General features: G+C 41.5%; 1 protein-coding gene across 2 annotated transcripts in view; it reads right to left on the minus strand.

The window, feature by feature from the left end:
* The window catches only part of LOC106053042 (breast cancer anti-estrogen resistance protein 1-like), a 73,611-nt gene that overhangs the window by 38,650 nt on the left and 11,973 nt on the right, over nucleotides 1–22,988 (minus strand). Inside the window, exon 1 of one of the 2 annotated variants that reach the window (XM_056034642.1) lies at nucleotides 1,842–2,117. The exons of the other annotated variant lie outside the window; for it this stretch is intronic. Within the exon in view, the coding sequence (XP_055890617.1) occupies nucleotides 1,842–1,922 (81 nt within the window). The 5' untranslated portion in view covers nucleotides 1,923–2,117. Of the gene's footprint in view, nucleotides 1–1,841; nucleotides 2,118–22,988 lie in introns of those variants that run through there. 2 annotated transcript variants of the gene reach the window in all.

Here is a 22,988-nt window from a genome sequence, read left to right on the forward strand (position 1 = left end):
GACTACTCGTACATTTAGGTATATTAATGATTACTTGTACATTTAGGTATTTTAATGATTACTTGTACACTTAGGTATTTTAATGATTACTTGTACATTTTGGTATTTTAATGATTACTTGTACATTTTGGTATTTTAATGACTACTCGTACACTTAGGTATTTTAATGATTACATGTACATTTTGGTATTTTAATGATTACTTGTACATTTAGGTATTTTAATGACTACTTGTACATTTTGGTATTTCAATTATTACTTGTACATTTTGGTATTCAATGATTACTTGTACAATTAGGTATTTTAATGATTACTTGTACATTTAGGTATTTTAATGATTACTTGTACATTTAGGTATTTTAATGACTACTTGTACATTTTGGTATTTCAATTATTACTTGTACATTTTGGTATTCAATGATTACTTGTACATTTAGGTATTTTAATGATTACTTGTACATTTAGGTATTTTAATGATTACTTGTACATTTTGGTATTTTAATGATTACTTTGAAACGTTTAAATTTGTTGGCACTGCCGGAATCGAGATCGTTAAAGGGAAATACAATTCACATTAGTTTCCTTAATATTGTCCGATAAGAAATTTTCTTAGCAGCACCGCTGTCTGACAGGCAAAAATACAGGTCTGCTAGCAGCACCACTCTGACAGGCAATTATATAGGTCTGCTGTCACGACACCTTCGATCTAGATCACGGAGGTCACGGCTAGCAGTATAGCTCTCTGACAGGCAATTAATACAGGTCTTCTAGCAGCACCACTCTGACAGGCAATTATACAGGTCTGCTAGCAGCACCACTCTGACAGGCAATTATACAGGTCTGCTAGCAGCACCACTCTGACAGGCAATTATACAGGTCTGCTAGCAGCACCACTCTGACAGGCAATTATACAGGTCTGCTAGGAGCACCACTCTGACAGGCAATTATACAGGTCTGCTAGCAGCACCACTCTGACAAGCAATTATACAGGTCTGCTAGCAGCACCACTCTGACAGGCAATTATACAGGTCTGCTGTTACGACACCTTCGATCTAGATCACGGAGGTCACGGCTAGCAGTATCGCTCTCTGACAGGCAATTAATACAGGTCTTCTAGCAGCACCACTCTGACAAGCATTAATACAGGTCTTGTAGCAGCACCACTCTGACAAGCATTAATACAGGTCTGCTAGCAGCACCACTCTGACAGGCATTAATACAGGTCTGCTAGCAGCACCACTCTGGCAAGCATTAATACAGGTCTGCTAGCAGCACCACTCTGACAGGCATTAATACAGGTCTGCTAGCAGCACCACTCTGGCAAGCATTAATACAGGTCTGCTAGCAGCACCACTCTGACAGGCAATAAGAATCATCTAGGCCATGTTCACTGACCTGCATATTCATCGTCATCTCCCTTTTATTGAAATGCATTTATTCTAAGGAAAAAAAAAAGATTCTGTCTGTTATTTTTCACATTCCCGTTACATGAAACAGTATTGCAGTTGTTCTGTTTAAACGTCTGTGTACAAATAAATGACACAATAGACACCATGACAACGATGGCGTTAGGAAACGATCGTATGTACAAAATGTTTTTGTAACAGAAGACTTGAACCCAATCTACTCTTCAACCATCGAACATTCTACTTTTGTCAGTGTCACGGAAGACATTTTTTTTCTAGCTCAGACAATTTTTAAAACTTGCAATATTAAGTCAGACCAAGGCTGTGGCGTGAGTATAATTACACAGACGGACACAGAAACAACTGGTCAGTAACACAGCAAGTAGCCAGCAGGTGTGAACGCCCGCACTGTTGTAACGACCGCAGTGACACCTACCTTGTTAGTTGTGTGTGACGGTGGCCTGCCGCTCGCCGGCCTGCAACTGCGTAAGGTACTGCCATGCGATATCCAATGCATGTCTGTTTTTACGTGTTTCGCCTAGTCCCGATCTGACCAGCACAGAAGCTGGACATTTGCTACAATGGTGGGACAATAAAATCCAGTGTTATGGTGACACGCTGGCAACTCAATACTGACGAGACTGCATAGGCTCGCGGTTGGTAACACTAAATCGTCTACAGTTGGACACTCAAGAAAGACAAAGTACACCAACCCCCCTCAGCTCCCCCCTCACCACTTGTTCCCATCCCAAGCACTTCAACGCGAGGCTCAACAGTGTCGCCCTCGTTAGAACAATTTGAACAAGTATTCAAAGAAAGTACTAGACCTATCATTCGACGAACCAGCGAATCCTAAAACAGTTTCACAATCAAATGTTTACAAAACTCACACTAATTAGGAATGCATTTTTTTTTTTTTACATAACAACATAAATGAATTGTATACTTATACACGCGAACACCATCGTGTGTTCTTATTAAAAGTCAATCTTAAAAGCTATAAGACAATACATGCAAATAACATTATAGTCAATCTTAAAATAAATCCTTCTAGTAAGCTTATTATATTTATTCATCTTCGTATACAATGCTAGGACAAGAGTCAGCTGACTTCACAACTCATTGGGTAGAGCCATTGGGGATTTGAATCAACGAAAGGCCTAGAGTTCCAAGAGTCGTAGACTCAACTCTCATGATAATTACAAAGAAGAAGTATCTATGGCGGATAACTACAGATAGCTAGCCATTTTGATAGTTCTGGTTCCTATAGTAAAGGGAGTGTTATTAAGCTATATGTTTTTGAAAGATTTTCACATATTTTTGTGCATTTTTATTTAGCATTAAGAAACACATTTCTTAACTCTGTCACTTGTAGCATTTATAGTAAAACGACTAAAATTATAGATGCACGTTCTAAAAAGACATAGCTTATCAACACTTTATTTAGTACAGTATCTTTACAGCCCTCAGACAACGCCGCTTGCGCCTGGCTTGGACATGTTCGCCGGATGGAGGACAAGAGCATCCCGAAAGTCATCCTCTACGGACAGCGCGCGACTTTGGCTCAAGATAAACTGGTTGCCATTACCTCCGTTATACAGATGTTATAAAACGGGACCTCAAATCAGTGAACATCAATACTGACCACTGGGAAGACATAACTCTGGACCGCACCAGATAGAGAGAGAGAGAGTGACCAAGAAAGCTATGGATAGCGAAAGAACATGGGCCTCAGCCCTGGAAGAAAAACGGACAATGGCCAGCTCCTCTACCACCGAAGCAAAAGCCACCTTGAACCTGCGATATTTGTGGACGGGAGTGTCTCTCCAAAATAGGGCTGCACAGCCACAAGAGGAAGTGTGCGAGATGAACCATAGTCGTTCTACGACTGAAGGAGGCTAATGGCGATTTTGAACACCAGATACACACACACACACACACACAAAACACCTAGCTATTTATAGTTCTTCCAACATGTATGAAACCCTGAAAGAAGCTGATAGTATACAAACTGAACTCTTCACGCTGTTCTACTGACAGGCTGTACTGAAATAACTCTAAAACTGAAAAAAAAAAAACTAGCATCGTACAAACATTATCCTCGTCAAGTCACATCTATGTAAATAAAAGATAGCGGGGACCAGTCTCCAGTCTTTCCAACTCGCTAGGTTGTCGTGTAATGATAGACAGGGTCAGAGGTCAAGTGGTGAGTAGATCTACCAAAAAAAAAACAAAAAAACTGAGCAAGCGACCATATCTACCAGCTGGCTGACAAGATCAAGTTATACATTCTTGGAGCATTCCTAGGGCACGAATGTTAATTGGCACCCCACGCCCTGTGGCGTGGAGGTGTGGGTTTGGCTCATCCCTAGCTGGGGCTACCACCTCCCCTCCTAATAACAGTTGTAGTAAACTAGTAGACTTAGTAATAGAAGTAGTCTGACACGCTAGTGAACACCTTGTTACCCCCACTCCTTATATAACGGTAATAGTAAGCTAGTAGACTTAGTAGTCTGACATGCTAGTGAACACCTTGTTACCACCCACTCCTTATATAACGGCAATAGTAAGCTAGTAGGCTCATAATAGAAAAAGGCCTACATGTCAACTCGGTGAGCATGTTGCCCTTGCTTCCGTACTAAAACGATACACTTGACTTACGCCCACAGTCACAGCCAACTGACCGAAATAGATTCTGTTTGCGTTTGGGACATCAAAGGAGGAAGAAGTCCGAAAGGGAGGGCCAAAGTTCACTGGGTGGGACGCCCGGTCAGCACGTACGGCGAGTGTCCGAACTGCGAAGATCCCAGAAATAAATCCTTTGGCAAGAAGATCAAAGCGTATCATTCATTAGACGAAATAAGATTTTAACTGAAACCTTCTTTGAAACCATAAAAAAATCTGTGAATGAAATCAAGGGAGAGAATGCATTTTTATTTGAAAAAAAATATGAATGGACGTTAGGGGAGAGCACTCAATGATTCTCACAACACTACAAAAAAATGATTTATGCATGAAAAGGCGCAGCGTTTTCACAAATATTGGTGCAACATGCGAACAAATAAACAAATAGTGATGGCTCCAGCGGTCTGGCCTCGCAGAGTATTCACTGGGTGCCATTCAAACAAACAGGTGATTGTGCAGCCCGCCTCATGTCGACACCCTGCCACCCTTGCATAAAGCGATGCATTCACAAATACACCCGCATCTCTCACTGCCATCTTGAAAGGCAGCGACTTCCGAGAGACACGCCCTTGACATTGCTTATCGACACGTGCTATTTTTAAAAGGCGGCTTATCTCCGCCAGCAGACACCAGTGGTCAGTCCCACCACCTCCCACACGGAATGTGCGAATGTGTAGGTGTGCCACGAGATCTCCTACACACGATCGCACGCGGCACGCACATCACGTGTGTAAAAACATGCGTGTGTTGTTGGCGAGTGTAAGAGTAGGTATTTCAATCCATCTCGGCCAACAGTCTCTACGGGAGGTCATTAACTGAACTGACCAACGGCTATTTCCCACAGTCCTGCATTAGGACGATAACATCACTAGACCGTAACAACTGAAGTGATCCCACAATCCCTTCAGTTACTCAACGAGAACACTAGATCAGTCCGTCTCTTATAGAACAGCCGGATACTAACGCAATACTAGATTCTAATTCATGCTTTTAGCCAACACCCACAGCAGCAGCATCTATCCGGCAATCATTTATTCTTAAGGAAGTTACTTTCTTAGTTCTCACATTGCTGTTGTCGTGTAGTACGCTGTGTAGATGTCGAGATGAGATACAGCTGATTTGATTAGCACTTTCAGTAACATACAAGTTGTGTTCTAGGATTATAGATCTAGAACAAAAGTCACAAATGTTTCTTGATCCCCAAGAAGGAAGCCAAGCTGCGATTGTGGCTATAAATAGCCCAGCTTTTTCTCTGTTGGATGATGCTGAATTATTTAGATGTGGACTTCTCTAAACCTTGCAAAATCTCAAGTCTGTAACAGAAATGTCATGTTAGTACATAGTGGACTAGATTTGCATGACTCTTCAAGGTCGGCTAGCCAAAATGACTTTCCAGATGGCACCTCAAAACAACCAGAAGCACAAGACCTAGCTTCGATTGAGTCCAAGATAACCAACTACGCTAGATGTCGAACCGCCACCTCACACCACTACTATTGACACCACTAGACCACATCGTAACACGCTAAGGCAGAATAGTGAGCAAACCTAAGAGACTTGATTTGAGATTAAATGGATTGACTTTAATCATTGAATATTTGTTATTTATTCAGATAAATTGGAAGAGAATTTAAGAAGAGAGATGCAAGCTGTTGGCAATTGTTGTAACTCCGCTCCCGCGCCACACTGGTGGTGCGCATCAGAGCACCATTCAACACAAGTAGTACGAGACATGTTGATTATACAGGAAGAAGGACTGTTGTAGATCTGGCTGAAGTTATGGGAGTCTGAACAGTCTGGGGCTAAGTGCTGTCGTATGTGATACTAGTGAACTGTTTGGGAGACCTGGAGCGACACTGGGTGTCGGTGGTCTGTTCTAGTATTAAGTAGGACTCTTAGAACTTAAGACATTACTTACTCCCTGTGACTTGATAGCGGAAGCCCAAGTCTAATTATTTGTTGATAGCTTATAATAAATACATTGTTTATGATTACCTCCTGCCTTTCATTGAGTTGTCTGCCTAGATTTACAACAGTATTATGTGTACATTTGCACACTAGCGCGTCAGTGCAGCACCGCTTGTTCTTTACGTATAAAATGGAGTCCTCAATATGTATATCCCATAGTATTTCCTCATTGCACCTTATCTTGCCAGATTGTTAAAAAGTTGAAGGGGACAAACCATGGGACAAACCTTTTAACTCTTTCATTCCGAATCGACTATACCACCGTTGATTTGACCTCATTAAATTAAATTAATATTTAATTTTAAAAACTTGTCTTTATATTATATAGAAGGAGCATTCATTGCCCTTTAACACCAAATAAAACATTTTCTGATCACAACAAGCAAAGTTATTGAAGCTTAATCATAACAGGGTAGTGAAATACTAATGAGCAAAAATGAAGAATTCTGTCTGAATGTGAAAAAATAAATACGGAGGGAAAGAGTTAAGATACAATGAAGTCAAAGAATGTCAGGGAGAGGTTGGGGCAATAGACGTTAAAATAAATGAATGTTCAATGGATTTGGATTTTGATTTTAGGCACATCGGCACAATTTAGGCCATGTCGTGCCTGCAGTCCCTTAAGGACTACTCTCTCTCTAAACAACAAGGGCCAAATTCTATACAGTCATATCATTAAAATCAAGGTCTATTCACAGTTAAAATAGTAAAGGTAGTAAAAATTTAATTATTTGGTAAAAATCTAATGTAAATAGTACATGTACACAAATTCATAAATCAGATCTTCGTAGACAACCCCACTTCCCGGATAAAGCCCAGTACCTTCCCAGGTCGACATTCAATGTATTAAATGTAAGTCATAGTACCGTGTGTACAGTGAATTACCGGGCCTACAGGGAATTACTGTGTGTACAGGGAATTACTGGGCCAACAGTGAACTACTAAGCCTACAGCGGAATTACTTGCCCTACAGTGTGTACAGGGAATCACTGGGCCAACAGTGAACTACTGGGCCTACAGTGGAATTACTTGCCCTACAGTGTGTACAGTGAATTACTGGGCCTACAGTGAACTACTGGGCCTACAGTGGAATTACTTGCCCTACAGTGTGTACAGTGGACTTACTTGCCTTACAGTGTGCACAGTGGAACTACTTGCCCTACAGTGTGTACAGTGGACTTACTTGCCCTACAGTGTGTACAGTGGACTTACTTGCCCTACAGTGTGTACAGTGGACTTACTTGCCCTACAGTGTGTACAGTGGACTTACTTGCCCTACAGTGTGTACAGTGGAACTACTTGCCCTACAGTGTGTACAGTGGACTTACTTGCCTTACAGTGTGCACAGTGGAACTACTTGCCCTACAGTGTGTACAGTGGACTTACTTGCCCTACAGTGTGTACAGTGGACTTACTTGCCCTACAGTGTGTACAGTGGACTTATTTGCCCTACAGTGTGTACAGTGGACTTACTTGCCCTACAGTGTGTACAGTGGACTTACTTGCCCTACAGTGTGTACAGTGGAACTACTTGCCCTACAGTGTGTACAGTGAATTACTTGCCCTACAGTGTGTACAGTACGTAATGAAGACTTCAAAGGTCTAAAGAAACGCAATCGACTGAAAACGCCAGATGTCAAACTGACCCGTTGTTCTCTCCCCCCCCCCCTCAGGCTGCACTGGAAATCTAAGGCCAAACAGCACGTGAACCAAGCTGAGGCAAAATGTGCAGAAAGAAAAAACATCTTGTTTTGAAATGAAATGTTTGGTGTGGGTAAAAGAGGTTCATCTGTTGGAAACATCAACGATGGCCAGAGTAACAAACCCAAGTTACAGATGGTAGTTATCAAGATGATATCTAACTTGTTAGTCTTCACATTCAAATTAGCCAAGAAGTTTTTTAGTTGAATTCTTTTTAATGTGGCTCTAATTAGTCAAATGATATTTACAACAATTTTTTTTTTGATACTCCAGACCTCGTTATTTACAAGGTAATGCACGATTTATGCGTAAGCTTATCCACCCTCTTATCTTCATTATTTGTACAATATAAAATTTCGTTAAATTGCTCTTTATCGACAACTGGCAGATACCACAAACATGTTTGGATCCAATTCCCCTCCCCCCCCCCAACCTATCACATAACCTAATTGTGAACACCTTAGTAGTTATTATCAGCTGAACAAAGCAAAATAAAAATTAAAAAAAACACCATCTCCCCCCCCCCCAATCCAAAAAAATTAGTTGAACTTGTAATTGAACAAAGTCTAAAAGCAAGCTAAACAACAGAATTAGTTTCAAATAGCCAAACCAGAAATAATTGATGTACAAAGTGGACCAAACGTGTTGAAATAATCAGGGCCCACTGGATTATTTGATTAAGCTAATAAAACAACAACAGGGAACAAACTATCTTAATCATGATTAACCCAAAATGACTAACACATACGAACCAATACAAATAGTGTATAGAAAGCTATTTGTTGATCTTTATAAGACCCAGTGCTTCAGTAAGACTTTTACAAGACCCAGTGCTTCAGTAAGACTTTTACAAGACCCAGTGCTTCAGTAAGACTTTTACAAGACCCAGTGCTTCAGTAAGACTTTTACAAGACCCAGTGCTTCAGTAAGACTTTTACAAGACCCAGTGCTTCAGTAACACTTTTACAAGACACAGTGCTTTAGTAAGACTTTTACAAGACACAGTGCTTTAGTAAGACTTTTACAAGACCCAGTGCTTCAGTAACACTTTTACAAGACCCAGTGCTTCAGTAAGACTTCTATAACACCAGGTGCTCCAGTAATTTTCATTCATGAAGTGTTCACTTTTAGGTACATGTAGAAATATTATAACAACTTTGTCTGCTAACGTCTTGTGCGATGCAAACATACGTCCTAGAAGTCTCAGTGTTCTTAACAGACGTCCTATAGGTTTCAATGTTTTAAATATACAAGTCTCAGTGTTCTTAATAGACGCCCTATAGGTTTCAATGCTTTAAACATACGTCCTACATGTCTCAATGTTCTGAATTCTTTTTCCACACATTTTTATGGGCGTTATGTTTATCTATTGGGCGGGGCTATCGGTGGGTGAAGATAAAGAGATGGCCACGCCCTCGAGAAGACTCGTGTACGTATGTATATAAACACTTATACTTATGTTCTGCTTAATACATAATGGTATAACACAGTTGTCTATTTATTGTGTCGAAACAATAAAAAAGACTTCTCCTTGTTTCATAAAGGATGTACTTAAATCACTCGCGACACTCCCATAATGCTATCTCTAAGATGGTAAGTCATAAGTAAAGTACCCCCCTTTCAGACCTTACGATCTATAGGGAAGATGATGTTCATCTGTTTCTATGGCCCACGGTTAACGAGGGTGTTATGTGGCCAGCAAAACGACCACCCGCCTTTACTTTCTTTTCAACCAATGCCAAGTTCCCATTAGAGTTTGGTGGACTCAGAGGCGGGCGCCTAAAGATCCCGAAATTAAAATGGTCTGAAAGGGTAACTTTACTTTTTGTTACCTCCACTAAGGCATCACAATGTATCAGGCCGGGGAATAGACTCATTTCATAATGTATCAGCCCGGGGAATAGACTCATTCCACAATGTATCAGCCCGGGGAATAGACTCATTTCATAATGTATCAGCCCGGGGAATAGACTCATTCCACAATGTATCAGCCCGGGGAATAGACTCATTCCATAATGTATCAGCCCGGGGAATAGACTCATTCCACAATGTATCAGCCCGGGGAATAGACTCATTCCACAATGTATCAGCCCGGGGAATAGACTCATTCCATAATGTATCAGCCCGGGGAATAGACTCATTCCACAATGTATCAGCCCGGGGAATAGACTCATTTCATAATGTATCAGCCCGGGGAATAGACTCATTCCATAATGTATCAGCCCGGGGAATAGACTCATTCCACAATGTATCAGCCAGGGGAATAGACTCATTTCATAATGTATCAGCCCGGGGAATAGACTCATTCCACAATGTATCAGCCAGGGGAATAGACTCATTCCACAATGTATCAGCCCGGGGAATAGACTCATTCCACAATGTATCAGCCAAGGGAATAGACTCATTTCATAATGTATCAGCCCGGGGAATAGACTCATTCCATAATGTATCAGCCAGGGGAATAGACTCATTCCATAATGTATCAGCCCGGGGAATAGACTCATTCCACAATGTATCAGCCCGGGGAATAGACTCATTTCATAATGTATCAGCCAGGGGAATAGACTCATTTCATAATGTATCAGCCAGGGGAATAGACTCATTTCATAATGTATCAGCCAGGGGAATAGACTCATTTCATAATGTATCAGCCCGGGGAATAGAATCATTCCACAATGTATCAGCCAGGGGAATAGACTCATTCCATAATGTATCAGCCCGGGGAATAGACTCATTCCACAATGTATCAGCCCGGGGAATAGACTCATTCCATAATGTATCAGCCCGGGGAATAGACTCATTCCACAATGTATCAGCCCGGGGAATAGACTCATTCCACAATGTATCAGCCCGGGGAATAGACTCATTCCATAATGTATCAGCCCGGGGAATAGACTCATTCCACAATGTATCAGCCCGGGGAATAGACTCATTTCATAATGTATCAGCCCGGGGAATAGACTCATTCCATAATGTATCAGCCCGGGGAATAGACTCATTCCACAATGTATCAGCCAGGGGAATAGACTCATTTCATAATGTATCAGCCCGGGGAATAGACTCATTCCACAATGTATCAGCCAGGGGAATAGACTCATTCCACAATGTATCAGCCCAGGGAATAGACTCATTCCACAATGTATCAGCCAGGGGAATAGACTCATTTCATAATGTATCAGCCCGGGGAATAGACTCATTCCATAATGTATCAGCCAGGGGAATAGACTCATTCCATAATGTATCAGCCCGGGGAATAGACTCATTCCACAATGTATCAGCCCGGGGAATAGACTCATTTCATAATGTATCAGCCAGGGGAATAGACTCATTTCATAATGTATCAGCCAGGGGAATAGACTCATTTCATAATGTATCAGCCAGGGGAATAGACTCATTTCATAATGTATCAGCCCGGGGAATAGAATCATTCCACAATGTATCAGCCAGGGGAATAGACTCATTCCATAATGTATCAGCCCGGGGAATAGACTCATTCCACAATGTATCAGCCCGGGGAATAGACTCATTTCATAATGTATCAGCCCGGGGAATAGACTCATTTCATAATGTATCAGCCAGGGGAATAGACTCATTTCATAATGTATCAGCCAGGGGAATAGACTCATTCCATAATGTATCAGCCAGGGGAATAGACTCATTTCATAATGTATCAGCCAGGGGAATAGACTCATTTCATAATGTATCAGCCAGGGGAATAGACTCATTTCATAATGTATCAGCCAGGGGAATAGACTCATTTCATAATGTATCAGCCCGGGGAATAGAATCATTCCACAATGTATCAGCCAGGGGAATAGACTCATTTCATAATGTATCAGCCAGGGGAATAGACTCATTCCATAATGTATCAGCCCGGGGAATAGAATCATTTCATAATGTATCAGCCCGGGGAATAGACTCATTCCACAATGTATCAGCCCGGGGAATAGACTCATTTCATAATGTATCAGCCCGGGGAATAGACTCATTCCACAATGTATCAGCCCGGGGAATAGACTCATTCCATAATGTATCAGCCCGGGGAATAGACTCATTCCACAATGTATCAGCCCGGGGAATAGACTCATTTCATAATGTATCAGCCCGGGGAATAGACTCATTTCATAATGTATCAGCCCGGGGAATAGACTCATTTCACAATATATCAGCCCGGGGAATAGACTCATTCCACAATGTATCAGCCCGGGGAATAGACTTATTTCATAATATATCAGCCCAGGGAATAGACTCATTCCACAATGTATCAGCCCGGGGAATAGACTCATTTCATAATGTATCAGCCCAGGGAATAGACTCATTTCATAATGTATCAGCCAGGGGAATAGACTCATTTCATAATGTATCAGCCAGGGGAATAGACTCATTTCATAATGTATCAGCCAGGGGAATAGACTCATTTCATAATGTATCAGCCAGGGGAATAGACTCATTTCATAATGTATCAGCCAGGGGAATAGACTCATTTCATAATGTATCAGCCAGGGGAATAGAATCATTCCATAATGTATCAGCCCGGGGAATAGAATCATTTCATAATGTATCAGCCCGGGGAATAGACTCATTCCACAATGTATCAGCCCAGGGAATAGACTCATTTCATAATGTATCAGCCCGGGGAATAGACTCATTTCATAATGTATCAGCCAGGGGAATAGACTCATTTCACAATGTATCAGCCCGGGGAATAGACTCATTTCATAATGTATCAGCCCGGGGAATAGAATCATTCCACAATGTATCAGCCCGGGGAATAGACTCATTTCATAATGTATCAGCCCGGGGAATAGACTCATTTCATAATGTATCAGCCCGGGGAATAGAATCATTCCACAATGTATCAGCCCGGGGAATAGAATCATTTCATAATGTATCAGCCGGGGAATAGACTCATTCCACAATGTATCAGCCCGGGGAATAGACTCATTTCATAATGTATCAGCCCGGGGAATAGACTCATTTCATAATGTATCAGCCCGGGGAATAGACTCATTTCATAATGTATCAGCCCGGGGAATAGACTCATTCCACAATGTATCAGCCCGGGGAATAGACTTATTCCACAATGTATCAGCCCGGGGAATAGACTCATTCCACAATGTATCAGCCGGGGAATAGACTCATTCCACAATGTATCAGCCGGGGAATAGACTCATTCCACAATGTATCAGCCGGGGAATAGACTCCTTTCATAATGTATCAGTCAGTAGGGCCTAGAAGATCTGTTTCATACACTATCAGACGTTCTGAGTTTTACATGTTTTTTTTTCTTGTCTCACACAATCTTCTCTTTGTTATTTCCCTTTACCCCCCCACCCCCTTTTTTTTTTCTTCTCTGCCTCTCTCTCTCTCCCTCTCTCTTCTCTCTCTCCCGTAATAAAACATACAATATACTCATATCGAGCGACGCCACTAAATGAACATGAGATTATCGACAAGAGGTAATACACTAAACACACCTGGGGCATCGGTACAAGGGAATGGTTCAATGTAGAGCAACATACACACACAGACCACACACTGATATACCACATACACACACTCACATTGATTGCATCCACAAGCAGACACAAAGCAATATCACGAACTAGTCCAGCTGATCCAGTGGCGTCAACTTCTACCACCAGCGGAGGTTACAGCACGTGAGAATGGTACGAATTGACTACAACACGGAGTAGACTTTGAGTCTGTGTTGAAAATGTATTCCAGACAACAGAACAATACAACAAAACAGATCTAAGAGTGTAGACTTTGAGTCTGTTGAAAATGTATTCCAGACAACAGAAGTTTACAACAAAACAGATCTAGGAGTGTAGACTTTGAGTCTGTTGAAAATGTATTCCAGACAACAGACGAATACAACAAAACAGATCTAAGAGTGTAGACTTTGAGTCTGTTGAAAATGTATTCCAGACAACAGACGAATACAACAAAACAGATCTAAGAGTGTAGACTTTGAGTCTGTTGAAAATATATTCCAGACAACAGAAGTTTACAACAAAACAGATCTAGGAGTGTTAGTTTACTATAGAGGAGACCGGGCAATGTACGGGGGGAAAAAATATCTGAGATAAATTTTGTGTTTCAACTTGCAAATTCATGACTTTAATAAACAATTGCACGCGATGCTAGCAGACGAGAGACTCAGTTTCGTTATCTTGCTCACGAGAAGGGGAACACGTTCCTCTGACCTTTTCAAGTGTGAGCACAGGTCTGTATAGGGCAAGGGGGGCGAGGGGCGGATTTGGGTGAGAGGAAGGAGGGGCGCATTGCACTATGAATGCCCTGACCTATATAGTAGTAGTGCCGAGAGAGCGGCGGCTTCATTCAGAAAGGTGACCACACTCACCCCCCTCCACACCACATTCCCAATGCTGCGATATTCCATCGTCAGCATCCAGTTCCAGGAACAATGTCGGAACGCAGACACGAAACGAGCTTAGAGAAGCAATCACATGCGCACGCACACAGAGCAGACATTCTGAAACGTATCAAACGGATGATACGTAAACTATCAAGCCAGACTTCAACCAAAGTGCAGACCAAAAGTAGCCAAAAGTTTATGCATAAAAGTTTCTTGCTGACTGGCAAAAAAACAACAACAACAAACTACTGTGTTCTTGCTGCCTGTGTAACTTTTCCTTTGTTCCGTTGACCTGTTTCAAATTTAAACTGACACATAATATTCAACTGGCACATAATATTCAACTGACACATAATATTCAACTGACACATAATATTCAACTGACACATAATATTAAACTAACACATAATATTCAACTGACACATAATATTAAACTGACACATGACATTAAACTAACACATAATATTCAACTGACACATAATATTAAACTGACACATAATATTAATATTATTAATCTCAAATATTGTAAAACCCGCGTGGAAGCAAGTCCACAATTCTTGGACTCGCTCAACTCAATCACAAGAGATGGTTATTGATAATAGTAACGTCTTGGAAAAGCACGTCATTGTTTGGACGTTATATGATATATATATATACAAAAAAACAACAACACACACACACACATACTCTACATTTTACAGCGAAGTGCAAGAATTTTCTCCATACATTTCCAAGATAATTAACTACTGTCACACACACACACACATGACTAGTGACTGAAACACACACACACACACACGTGTAACACAAGTATTAAGTTACTTTTTAAATTGCTCCAGGTAACAGCACGCTATATTAACCCAACATTGGCCCAAAAGTAATGCCAACATTACAATTTTCTATTCTATTTAAACTAAATATTAAGACTTGCCAACTTCACTGCTTTAAAAAAAATGTACAGTTAATTTAGGAACTCTACTGCTCTTTAAATGTATACTATATTGTCAACACATTTTCATCCAAAAATGTTCAGCCTTCACTACAAGAAGCTCATAAAATTTTTGTTTTCCCGTGGAATGTCAATATAAACTTTTACGACATAGTTTCAGATATTTCATTATTGGGAATGCAAAAAAATTTCGAGTGTTGGAGACCATTTTTAAGTCTAAAATATTGTTGGATATATTGTTCAAAACTGACATTTCTTGAGAGAGAGTTAGGGCGGACGACACTGTAATGTCTACTTAGGATGCGATGAATAGGCGCGTGCGTCGGTCAAATACAACTCCTAATAAGGCTTTGAACAACCAAGTGTCGCCCATCTCCCCAAATCGTTCCCCCAGGTGTCTCGCGCGCATGGAGGACACAGTAAATGACACGTCCTACTTTGTTACACGGGGCAAGTACATGTGCAGCTTGCGTCACACGGACATGCAGACCAAATGATGAAATTATGCAAGTGATTATGATTGGTTGAGAAAAGAAAAAAAATCTGCCCGAAGCTTTGTGAGATTGAATTATCTCTTTGCCAGAAAGGATTTAATTATATTGCAATCAATTTGGCTTTTTTTTTTCTTCATATATTCAGTAAACCAAGGTTTAAAACTGGTTTGAATTCCTCAAATCTAAATCTAGATAAATGAAAACATTGGAAAGGGATGATTATGTAGGTATAGCTGCGGGCCAATATGGCTAGGCCATAACACGAGGTATTCGTTTAAAACTAAAGGCAGAATGGGTTTTTATAAAATAACATAAGGTATAAATTTTAACCGTTGGCAACTGGCCCCCACACCTTACATTGACAAATCGTTGGACTTAAGTATCATAAGATATACATGCATGTTTGTACTGGGACATGGGAGTCAAGCAAAACATGCCAACGATTGCACCAGAATAACCTCAGCCATTGCTAGCCTCCCCTATCCCCCGCCCCCCTTTTATTAAATAGTGTGACATAGCGGGGGGGATGGGCTCAGGATAATCAAATCAAAATATAAACGCAAGAGTGTCACCGCTCCATCAAACTGCCAGCACACACAGCGCTACACATCTTGGTCTCCGGTTACACACGTGTCATAGGAGCGTGATAGTCCTGGATAGGTTTCAAGTAAATGCATTTAGCAGACTAGTTGAACAAGAAAAGTATTCCCCCTTGTAGATCTAGGCTACTATGTTGTAGACAAAGATTTACAGATCATGGGGGTTTAAGTGGTCAAAGGTTAACTAAGGTGTCATATGGCCTAAACAAAGAAAATCTTTCGCTAACTAATACTGTCTTGCTTCAATGCTAGGTGAAATTAGGGAGGCGTAAGCTATGAATAAAAAAAAAATCTTCACCTTCATAAGGAATCGAATTTGAGATGCAATGGGTTAACTCTATAAGCCTGGTACAATGACACTACCAGTATCTTGTTTCTGTTATAATCTATATACGGTATATATAATTCTCTTCGTCGCGCAAGAGTTTGGACGAGAAAAAGAAGTAAAGGAAAGATCGCTCTCTTATTTCTGCGGATAGTCACCCAACGAAAAAACAAGAGGGGAGGGGGAGAACAAGTATTCACCGGTCACTACGGATGGCTGCCTGGTTGTGATATATTTGTTGACCTCCTTTAGTCGTGGAACGGTTCATCTCGTAAAACAGTTTCTCACGTGACTGTGGAGCCCTCTTTTGGGGAGACACTCCCTTAAACATATATCGCAGGTTAAGGCGGCTTTCACTTTGGTGGTAGAGGAGCTGGCCTTTTTTCGTTAGGCACGCATTTCTTCCAGAGCTGAGGCCCATGTATTTTCGCTGTCCGTAGCTTTCTTGGTCACCATCTCCCTCCACATAATGCGGTCTAAGGCTTTGTATTCCCAATAGTTAGCGAATCATTTGATTGGTTGTGATCAAATTTTGCAATCAATATGTCTTCCAAGAAGTTACCATCAATGTTCACTGCTTTGAGGCCTCGTTAGATTAAATCCACATAGCAGGGTTGGGCACAATCCGTTTTTCTTGAGCCAGTCGCGAGTTGCCCAAAACTCTCGGGATGCGATTGTGAGGCACTGTTTCTGTTGCCATAATTGGGATACATAATAAAAAGGCTTGTCTTCGAGTCCGAGGATTAGTGAGGAATGCAGTATTTCCCGTGGCTGCGCAGCCCCAGCTGTGACCTTCATATTTTGCCACACCCAAAGCAAGGATAACCATTTTCCGCAGGTGGTCGATTTAGATTTTCTTTTCGCCGTCTGCGTCTGTCCTCGGCAGCGGATTTTTCTTTTCTATTGTGATATATAGCAGCCAATTAAAGCACAGAGTAAATGTCAATCAAAGCGAGCATAATGAAACTAATAGCGCAGTACACGGAACAACGTTCACAGCGTTAGTTAAGTCACACGTTCACATACACAAACACGTCTTGGCCAGCTTCAGATGTTCATTATGGACCCAACGCCACTAAGAGAACAAATCTTGTTAAAATTATGTTGAGAGAAGGGGAGGGGGTATGCTTCAGGTCACCTGAAAATCAAAAAACAAAAAAAGGGGGAGAGAGGTGGAAGGGAAACTGACCAGGTCCCTGCTGATGACGTGAAAGATAGAAAAATGCCAAAGGGGTCACTTCGGCTGACCCACAGCCATTAAACATTGAAATTCTGAATACAGGAGTCCACTAGGCCAGAACAGTTCTCACACGGGCGTTGACAGTCAGACTTCTGGTCAAATTATTATACAGGGTGGTCCAAAAGTATGGTTACACTAAACAATGTAACAACTATATATTTAACACTATTTACATACACTATATTTACATACTAAACAATTGACATTAGACATTTAATCCCTCAAATGATCAAAGCTCCCCCCTTGCTTTTTTTTTCCACCTGGAATTTTCAATGATTTACATTTAAACGTGATTGTGATGGAGAAACAATCTTTCTCTTAGTTTGTTGGACCATTGGGGCATCACACAAGATCTGTTGACCGCCTTTCTCCATACCTCTCTGTCTTTTGATTGAATGGTATCTTTTTCAATGACCGGCCCGTCCATTCTTTTATGCTGTCTTCCCATCGCTTTCTCTGTCTTCCTCTTCTTTTTCTTGGTACTGTTCCATGAATGAAGGTCTTTGGGAGCCCTGGCGTTCTTTGACAGTAGTTAGGTCATCGTGGGGGGGGGGGTCCAATCTCTGTATTAATCCTGTCTCTAATCTCTTTGTTTGTGATGCAGTCTTTGTACATGATACCTAGGATATTTCTGTAGCATCTCAATTCCAATTCTAGTTCCGCAGTGGCCATGACCAGGGAATCTGATTTTAGTGTCGAACTACTGACCAGAATTGCACTTGCAAAACTCTAAGCGATCTGGAAAGACTCAAATACTTTACATCAAACCTACTTTTGGCCCACGCTAAGTAAGGCCATAACAAAGGAGCACATACAATGAACATAAATAATACATATATACACATACATGTTTACATAATGCAAACATATGAGGTCAGACATACCTTTGTAGTCCGTACATATCTCATGATAGTACTTTAAGAGACACTGTATAAACTACATAGCACAATTGTGATTGAAATGTTGAAGTTTATTGATTCTGTAATCACACGCGAAAACTACATGCCGTGACGTCAAGAGTATATCAACACTCGGGTCTGTGCACCCGGCCGGTGTGAACTGGGTCAGTATAACCAATATATACAACAGATGTCGCCGCCTAAATGTCACCACCCACATCACTACCTACACGAGCAGCCGGAGCAACTGCTGCCTGCGTTGATTCAAATCTCCATTTCCTGCACGTGCATTGCGTCACTGCGGTCATTGTACATTACATAGTAGCGAAATAACGAGCCAGCCGGTAAACGTTCGGGTGGCTATCTGAAGGTGCTGAGATCGAATCCAGGCGGAGGCAATGCCATAACATCGAAACTGCCCAGAACTGGAGTGAAGTTCAAGCCTCAGAGGTTCAGAAAAGTCAGTTGGTCATGGTGCTGGTCAAACACCAGACATAAATACTATTTCTTCTTGGTTTGACATGGGCCCAAGTGTTTTCATGATGGGGATGGGAAAGCGCGGCATAACTAGAGAGTCCACGGCCCGCAGGATCTCTAAGAGGTCAGAGTTCACTCTAAGATACAAGGTAATTTCAGCATTATAGGAAAGAACACTGAAAGAGCGCAAATGTAAAACTATAAACACTGTAACATATATACAGATGGGGCGTGGTCGTGCGGTTTGCGCGCTGGACTGTCGTTCGGATTTATCGACGGTCGAGGGTTCAAACCCTGCCCGCTCCCACCCCCCGTCGTCCTGCGGGAGGTTTGGACTAGGAAGTAAACTATCTTCAACTCTGAAGGAACATCCGAAACATGTAAAACAAATTACATTAAGCGCTTGGCTTCCGAACCGGGGTCCCGGGTTCCGATCTCGGCGAAGGCTAGGATTTTGAATTTCAGGATTCCGAAGACGCCCCTGTGTCCACCCAACTCTAGTTGGTCGCTGGTTTATTTTCTTACAAAGAAAAAAACAGATAGCCATTACATTATCTCCCACATAGGTCACAAAGTTCTGAAAATGGGGAATTTACTTTTTTTACTTCTTTACAATTTCACATAAAGTTAATTCTTCCATCCGACACAAGATCTTAGCGTGTAAACAATGGTATGGAGGTCGAGACCTACACGATGACTTGCCAAGTAAGACGAGGAAACACGGTGAACAAGCCAAACAAGAATAGAACAAAACAACCAGCCGCTAAATGCAAAACGTAAAGAACATTTAAAAAAAAAAAAAAAGGTTCGGGGGGGGGGGGGGCGGGGGGATATTGAGAATGTCTAAAGTATTCAGAACAAAACAAAAAGGCGTGCAGTCAGGTGGAAATGTCTTTATCCATCATGTTTACTTGGACTAGGACAGAGCGCAAACCGTTTCGAATGACAAACAACCAAGTCCCGTACATTATGGTGGAGACTTAAGAGGACCATCCTGTGGAGGAGATCCAGTTCATCTACACAACTGGGAGGTGGTTGGTGTGACTTCAGACTGTCATCCATCAAAGTCTTAGCTTGCCTTCGTTTCCTTTTGCATGATTTTGGATAGATAGGCCTACCTTGCATAGCTTAGGAAGATTTTATCAGAACTTATCTAGCCCAGACTGTGGAGATTTTAATTAAACTTTTTTAAAAAAAGATTTCCACGAGGATAAAAATAACTTGTTTAGGAGCATTTCTCTATTTCGGCTACATCCTTGCGTACTTTAGAAAAAAAAAAGATCTACTTCAGCGCCCTGCCGACGCCACCGATGTTTAGAGGTCCTTTTGATGCACACGAGCTGCACGCTTGAACCAGGCGCCCCCGACAAGTAGTGGAAGCAGCCCTGCAGTCCCGTAGAGTGATTCACCCCCCCCCCCCCACCCCCAACAGAGCCCCAACAAATTCAACAAACACTTGCGCACCGAAAGTAAACTAAAAAGTTGGAAGCAGACGCACGGAGTAGTACTATTGTTTACTTCAAGCCGAATCACACACTTGCACACCGTGCGCCGCTAAAGTAGATCGTCATCCAGCTATCTTAGAACACAAATGTAAATATCATAGGCGGATTTATCACGATAGACCCCCGGGACGAGGAGAGGAGCTGTCAAGGTCATGACCTCTAATTTGTACACCAATAAAAAGCAGAGGGGGGTGGAGGGGTGCTGGCACTTAATCTGACAAATATTTACGAGACTTGGGCTCTGAACATGTACAACGTGTGTCCTGCTCGACCAGTGAGTCCAGCTCCCCCCCCCCCCAGTTTTTTTTTTGTTTAAACTAGAACTAAAGTTAATGTTTTTTTAAAGCCATGACTAGATCTAAGTACCTTTCCTGCCCAGGGACTCCAAGTGTAATTACCAGACTCCAGTGGGGCACGTACAACGCGGCTTAATTTCTCTTCACGAGCTGGAGAGCGGAAGAAAGAAGTTAAGCCTGAAGACCTATGCAAGTTCTAAGAAGATAGTACGAGATTAAGTGAGCGTGAGTGTGTGTGTGCGTGAGTGTGTGTGCGCGCGCGTGTGTGTGTGTGCGAGTGAGTGTGTGTGCGCGTGAGTGGATATGGGACTGGTACAGGACACAGCTGCCGCTTCCGAGGGCAGGTAATAAACAAAATGTTACTTGGTCAAACTTTTGGAAGGATATAAAGTTTACCTCGGGGAGATGAGAAGTTGGGCAACATTGTGTGTCTAAAGTTTACCCGCGCACCAGGCACTGAATGTGTCATGACACAACTTCCAGAAACAGTTTACACGAGAACACAAAAAGTTAAAAAAAAAAAAAAAAAAAGGATCCGAACCGATACATTTTGAAAAGAAAAATGAGTGCTAGCAAATTCAGCTTGGGGGGGGGGGGGAGGGAGGGGGAAGGATAAACACACACACACAACTAAAAATGGATGCTAAGAACCGGAAGCTGACAATAGTTGTATCTAGATGGCAATTGAAGCAGAACTCTTAGAAGAAGAGTATCGATCTTACCAATGCACGGCTTTAAATGTACCTGAAGTCTTTCAACAAGTATCGAATGCATACGAAAGTTATTTCATACGCATACGAGTAGTTGATTACGTTATCGAATATAGAAAAGAGCAGTATAAATGATTAGATTTAATTACCAAATACACAAGACATTAATTAAACAGGTTATACGACAATGCTGTAATAAGATATCAAATACTCAATAATTTAACAAGCTATCGAGTTCTCAATAATTTAACAAGCTATCGAGTACTCAATAATTTAACAAGCTATCGAGTACTCAAAAGCATAATTAAATAAGTTATCGAATACTCAAGAGAATAGAAACATCTAGTTTTGAAAAATCGATTCTAAACAAAAAGAATGCACTTAATGAACTAAATGGACACAGCATTGAATCACGGATTACATAGAGTGAACTCCGTACAACTATCAAACAATAATTACATAACAGCTAGTGCTGCTACAACTTAAGGTTCGTAGGTCAGGACCTGAAGCCTATTACGTAATTGCTTCATTATTTGCAGACGTGACTTCATGCTAGCAGGAACTCACAGTCAATTACAACTTGGCCAGGGGACCCATTCTGCTGGTCAGACAAAGTCGCTGGTGGTCAGATAGGGACTTCCCGTACCGGGACCGACAACTCCGTGAGAATGCACTTTAATTGGTTTTAATTGAACCCAGGATCTTCCAATTCTCCAGAGAGAACAGGAGACTGGGGGGGGGGGGGGGAAGAAGTTCAATTAGCCTTTGACTGCCAATGAGGCAACGAGTTAACAGCTCGAACGTTGAGTCTGAGCTATGCGGTATGTAATGTCATGCTCAACAATACAGTATCATAATACGGTGTTAAACTTTGCATTAGGTGATGCTATGTTAAACAATACAGTATCGTGATACGCTATAATACTATGCATTAGGTGATGTGATGTCAAACAATACAGTATCATGATACGACGTTAAACTATACATTAGGTGATGCGATGTCAAACAATAGAGTATCTTGATACGCTAAAATACTATGCATTAGGTGATTACACAACAGAAGCAGAAAGAAGGGTGAAAATGCAATGGCGCCTGGTGATTTTATATGCCCAACCTGTGATCGCAGCTGTGTATCAAGGATTGGCCTCTTTAGTCACACAAGAAGTTGCAAAGGGAAAAGATCGTCTCACGAGACGTAAAATGCCACAGAGAGGTGATGTGATGTCAAACAATAAAATATCATGATACGATGTTAAACTATACACTATGTGATACGATGTTAAACTATAAATCTTCTGATGTGATGTTCAACTTTACATTATGTCATGTAATGTTAAACAAGCTAACGTCTTG

Source organism: Biomphalaria glabrata, chromosome 7 (assembly GCF_947242115.1).
Source record: "Biomphalaria glabrata chromosome 7, xgBioGlab47.1, whole genome shotgun sequence".
NCBI lineage: Eukaryota > Metazoa > Mollusca > Gastropoda > Planorbidae > Biomphalaria > Biomphalaria glabrata.